At 41.5% G+C, this 6,114-nt stretch overlaps 1 protein-coding gene across 1 annotated transcript in view; it reads right to left on the reverse strand.

Moving 5' to 3' along the window:
* The window catches only part of CLCN1 (chloride voltage-gated channel 1), a 57,803-nt gene extending 56,114 nt beyond the window's left edge, over positions 1-1,689 (reverse strand). The window contains exon 1 of the mRNA XM_018074552.2: positions 1,514-1,689. Within this exon, the coding sequence (XP_017930041.2) occupies positions 1,514-1,564 (51 nt within the window). The 5' untranslated portion in view covers positions 1,565-1,689. The remainder of the gene's footprint in view (positions 1-1,513) is intronic.
* Between the last annotated feature and the right edge of the window lie 4,425 nt (positions 1,690-6,114).

Consider the following 6,114-nt stretch of genomic DNA (forward strand, 5'->3'; position numbering starts at 1 on the left):
TTTACTATGCAAACAGGTCACTGCAGTCCCATTACGTTCTATATTAGGCTCAGTCTCGATGACCCAGTGTTGGTACCACTCACTCCGAACAGTGAGGATGATTCTTTTTTGTATTGGACAACAAAGTCAGGCTGCCAGAGATGAAATATATCATGATACAGCCTTTCCACTGTAACGATTGTATCCTTCAGCAATATTAATACTTTATATGCGATAAATAGGGCTCTTAGTAAAACATTGTTGAGCTGAGGGCATGTGCTTGTGATATGCCTATTTGGAGCACTCAGAAATTTACATTCATTACATAACTCTGAATTTTAAATCAATATTTCAGTCATAAAGGGCTATATGGTCACAAAGATCATACAGTTCTTCATTCATCTGTAAGGCACTATGTCCTACACAAGAGTAGTGTTCAGCAGCAGAGAATTTTGAACTGAAAGCTACTCTCTTGTTCTTCAGCTCAGCTTTCTGCTCCCAAAGACAATCACACCTTCCCCTTAGTAAATCAGATGTTCTAGAAACAGAAACCAGAAAGTGTAGCAACAGCCTTCATTCAAATATCTATAAACAAAGCAGTACAAGACCTTACTTGGATGTGCCCAAGAGATACCATAGAGTAACAGGTAAAGTCTCCATCTTTCTTTTCAGTAGCTTAAAGAAGATGAGATTGCATACTTTCCTCAGCCTCAACACAATCTTATTTGTCTCTAAACACTGCTACCAAAACTTTGCATGCTCAGGTCACTATTCATTTTTAGAGGCTGGGATTCCCTTCGTGCTGCTCCACAAGCAATCTAGAATGTATGATGCTACTTCCCACCTCAGTGACCAAAGTGGCTTTTTAGACACAGTACAGGCTGCTACCTCCACTTGCCCAGAAAAGTGTGAGGACTTACGAGATGCAATGAATCTTAGTTCTCCTAGTTGGTGGTAACTCTTTAAAGTATTTAAAGCAGAAACTGGTACAACAGTTCATATCCAAATACCTATAAAGCAAAGCAGTGCCTGACGCCAGTTGGATATGCCCAAAAGAACAACATGTTCCATGCTCTCACAGCACCTGTTAACAGCCACTATGGCAGAATCCTAACCACATCTTCTGGGAGCTGCAAGGAAGGGCAGGGAAAGGTTTCCGTGTCTTATCTGTGGTTGTCTGGAAAAAGGAAACCCATTCACAACCAGCAGTTGAATTTCTATGCATCTCTGCAGAGTAGGCATTGCTACAGCCCTGAGTCACTCCAGCACCTTTTTCCTTGTCTGGTGATGTAAATTTTTCATCCACGTGGATCAACTCTCATTTTCATACTGAGCAAAGGAAAATATGGCCTCGTTCTCTCTTGGAGGAAGCCACTACTGGAACAAGTGCTCAGGTAGATCTCTCACAGAGTTTGTCTAATGCAAACAGGGAAGGATATTTGTAGGCAAAGAAAGCATTGAGCCCCTTAAGCAGAGAACGGAAGCCAGCTATCATGTAGGAAACATTCTGTCCTGCTGCAGGTATTGTACTCACCAGTGTTTGTTGGTATCTGAACGCTTTTGTTGGAGAGGCATCCCCAGTCATATCCCCAGCAACCGTGTCCTGTGGGATTAGGGTTTGTTCAGGACAATGTTTTCCTATCTGCCACCCACAGCAGAATCATGGAGTGAAACAGGCACAAGGCTTCAGCTGAAATCCCACAGAGCACCCTGAGAGAGAAGGTTACTGGTGAGGGAAAGACAGAGAGGGAGAGTGTAACCAGAAACTCCCTGCCCCCTCCTGTTCAGTCTGCTTGGACACAGCAGCCGCTTCCCTGCCTTAATCTCTCTCTGCTGACCTGGCAATGGGACAGCTCAGTAAATTAACAGGAGGTAACATTTCCCTCTCCTCTCTCAGGCAATGTCATTCTTCACTGCATTTGGAAAGGGTAAGGGGGACCATAGACAGAATAGGTGCTGACAGCAGAGAGAGACTAGGGATGAAAAGGGTGGAAAAGAAAAATTACCAAAATTAGAGACAAGAGAACCATCCTGCAACTTAAGCAGGATTATTCCTACAACTTGTTTCAGGGACAACTTTGGGAAGTGTCAGCATCTGAGAGGGGAAGTATTCCTAGCTGGCTGTGGAAGAATATTCTTCATATAAACTACAAGCTGTCTTCACATTTAACGTAATTTTTCTTAAAGCACATCCATTATTGCTCATTACCTCCCCATGAATAAGCAGCCTTCCTCACAGTCTTAGTACCTTCATCCATGGGCATAAACAACACTCAGTGTCTTTTTCATCCAGAATCACAGAATGGTTGATGCTGGAAGGGAGCTCTGGAAGTCATCAGGCCCAACCTCCCTGCTCAACCAGCACCCCTGGAGCCAGTTGCTCAGAGCCACGTCCAGACAGCTTTTGAGTATCTCTAAGGATGGAGACTCCGCAACTCTCTGTGCAACGTCCTCCAGTGCTCAGGCATCCTCATGTAAAGACATGTTTTTATTCTTGTGTTAAAGTTGGTGGGTTTTTTTCTTAATCTCTGACTAGAAATGACATGGGAATATAGAAGACAACAGAAAAATCTATGCTTAACCAAATTTTGGTGTACCTAAATCCAGTCAAAGTTGCTCAACAGCACAGTCAGGGTTTGTGGGCTCTTGAGGATCCTGGGACATCTGCAGGGTTGCAAAGTAGGGAGGTCCTGTCTCCTGCCCTGCTGTGCTTTTGGGGTCTTTGCCACAAGAAAAGCAAGGAGGAACTAACAGTATATAAAGCACAAAATCAGGGTGCTGCTGTGTGTTTCTGCCTTGAAAAACAGCACTGAGCAGCTGTAGCAACAGCTACATCCTCAGCTGAGTCAGTGCTACTGTCTGCTGTACCCTGAGGCAGCAGCAAGCACAGAAGTGTGTGGGGAATGAAGCAGATAATATAGGCCACAGATCTTTTCACAGACAACTGCTCATTTTTTTTATCTGCTATCTGTAAAGCTTTTCATTCAGGGAAAATGATAAATTCTATATCTAGGCAAAGCAGTTACTTAGAGCAACGTCATGACTTCCTAAGCTGCTGTTCCCACTAAATAAAGATGGGTTATGTAAGGTTATGTGAAAGGTGAAAGCATCTCCTTTATTAAGGTTATTCAGTCAAGGACTTTTTCAGTGCAAAAGTTGGGAAGCCACAACTAACACCACAGAGACCCAGAACTCAGAGACAGAGAGAAGACAGAAATCATGCAAAAGACCAAATATCTAGTCACTATTTGACAGGCCATTAAGAAAACTACAGCCACAGTTTTGGACAGGTCCAGCCTGGACTTTTTAACTATTATGAAGAGGGAAACAAGAGGAACATAAGGATTTGAACTAAGTCTGCGGGACTGTGCAAAACTTGCTAAGGAAAAGGCTTGGGGAGGAACAAAAAGGGGAACAGATGGAAAGGGACAGGTTTTGTGAAAACCAAAGCTGGTCAATGTCTGTCCTATCTTCTTATCAAATGCCTTCTTCATTATCTTTCCATGAAATCTCATTATCCCATGCATATGATGCTGTAAGTTTGAGACGTCAGCAGCTGGCAAGACTGGCATGAGTGAATTTGGGGTCAGCAACAGCAGTCAGACCAGAGGTGTTGGAGTTCTGGGGACAGGAGCTGAAGCAAGTGGGGTCTCAGCATCAGCAGCTGGAGCGGCCATAGCTCTCTGGATCATCTCAAGGGGTGCCCAGAGTGTTAGCTACAGGTCAGACCTGTGTGAGGAGACCTGGCACTACTAACTGGGTCAGACCAGGGCTGTAGGCAGCCCAGGCCTGTGGTCTTAGCAACAGGAGTGCACAAGTGTATGCTCCAGCCTCCAGGATGGGACCAGGACATGTCCTGAATGCACCTGCTGGGGCATGAAGCCCAGGGTTTCTGGGTTGGGCAGGAGGAATACCCAAGCCAGAGATGCAAGAGGCAGTGGCAGTTTGTAACATTCCTTAACTGCTTTTTCTGTGTAAATTGATTTAGAAAATTTAAGCCTGTGCTCAGTGCGACCTTTTCTTCTCACCCTAAGTCACTTTACAAGTGACTAACAGCTAGCTAGTTTGTGTTTTTTCTTTACAAACTGAGCATAACAAATTCAAATCTAAGTATTTTCTTAATACAGCATGATGCTTACCTTTGTCAAAACATGATTTCTATGGGAGGTGTAACTGTTCATCTTTATTTTGCGGCTGCAAATCAAAACCTTTAGGAGTGACAAAGAAAATTAAAATTAAAAAAAAAAATGGCCTGAACCATAGCAATTACAGTTATATTTCTAAGTTAGAGAAATGAGTCCAACTGTGAGCTCTTTCAAAGAGGTAATGAATTACACAGATGTCATCTTAAGAATTTGTGCATGCAGGTGGAACAGTTTATGCAAAAACACAGACTAAAGACCAAGTTATACATAATACTTACCATAAACCAAGGTACCAAATGCAGATGAATGGAAACAGAAGAATACCTTCACAAGAGAGAATTCTGTGTGTAGGACTGGCAAAAGCAGCAACACCAGGCCAAATTGCACTGAGTAGGACATAGCTCACTCTTAGGTAAACAGACTCACCAAGGCTGCTGATCCTGTGACAATGATTGGTTGTAACTTCTCTGGAGATCCTTGTTTCATTCCCTTCCTTTTAAAGAAACTGTTTTCTGTATGCATATGCTGATGACACCATCTATTACATAACAGTATCTTTTCTTGCATTTCCTTCTCCTAACTTAATAATTTAGTGTTGTGATGTAGTGAAGAATTCTCATACCCTGAAGGGTAAGAATACTTGGCACAACACAGGTACTGTGTATGTTAGGAGCCTCAGCTTTGCATAAATTTCATTTATAAGATGTTACTCAAATCTTTTCATGTTTTGGAAAGCATGCCCTCTTTCAGTACCATTCTGTACATCCTAATTTTTAAGGGTACCAATGACTATTTTTATAAAGTCGGATCCTTTGAGTACCTATTACTTTTAATAATGGTAAATATGGAAACAAAAACAGTTTAGAACTACAATTTCATTGATTATACTGAATTTTAAATAAATGTACAATTTATAAATAATTAATAAATATTTTCATACAATTTAAGATTTTTAAAATACTTTGTCATCATTGGATTCACTGTTTTCACTCCCCATCCCATAAAACAAAATCTTTGACCTTATTCTTTAGGTTTCAAGACAAAACGTGCAGCTGTTAACATTTGTCAGCTATCCCAACTATTAAAACTAATTCCTTATACTATACTAGTAGCTCAAAACTTACTTCTGTGAAAATACAAACATCTTGTTTACTACGACTTCTGGACTACACTTTCTCCACAACTAGATGTTGGTAATTCCAGTGCTAATATTACTACTAGATTTCCTGTATCAGAATTCAGTAGTATTAACAAAACCAATGTACTCCTTCACTAAAAACAGAACTCGGACTCTTCTAGGTGTAACAAATGACAAGGTAAATGGCAACCTCTAGTGGGTCTGGATACTGGGGATTATTTTAGAACTAATGAAAACAGAGCTTTTACCTTCTTATTTCATACTCATTGGCTTTCATTGCTTGTTTGTGAAGGTGGAACAGAAAGTTCTGTTGGTTCTGTGCTGTACAGCTGCCCCAAGTTACAAGTCTTTGGCATAACACATCAAGGCCTCTGGGCATCCCCTGGCATTTGTTCTCATGCAGTTCTCTGATTCCTTGGATATTCCACTTCCAGGAGTTTTCCTCCAGCTGGTATTTTCACCTTCTGTTTGGGCTCTTCCTCTTTCCAAGACTCCTTTTTTTCAGGAGCCATTCATTTTGGCAAGAACACCAGGCCCAAAGTTTTCTGATGTGCTGAAGCACATCATCAACCTCCTACCTGGTGGTTCTGCCTCATATGTCTTTATTAATGTATTAGCCTTTGTTTAGCTCAGGTGTTATCAAAATTTCAAAGCAACTCACACTGGTTGCAGCTAGCAAGTAGCAGGCCTAAGAGTTCAAAAGTGCCTCTGGGATGTACTATCTCAAGAAATTACGTGAAATTGTTTTTATATAGAACCTCCACTTCTACACAGAGGTCTGACTCTCCAAATGGAAGATACTGCACAGATTAATCAAACAAGAATTCTTTATTTTAATGCTTCAAGGCAGTA

The sequence above is a fragment of the Manacus vitellinus genome, unplaced genomic scaffold (genome assembly GCF_001715985.3).
Source record: "Manacus vitellinus isolate BGI_N305 unplaced genomic scaffold, ASM171598v3 scaffold_28_pilon, whole genome shotgun sequence".
NCBI classification, from domain to species: Eukaryota; Metazoa; Chordata; class Aves; order Passeriformes; family Pipridae; genus Manacus; species Manacus vitellinus.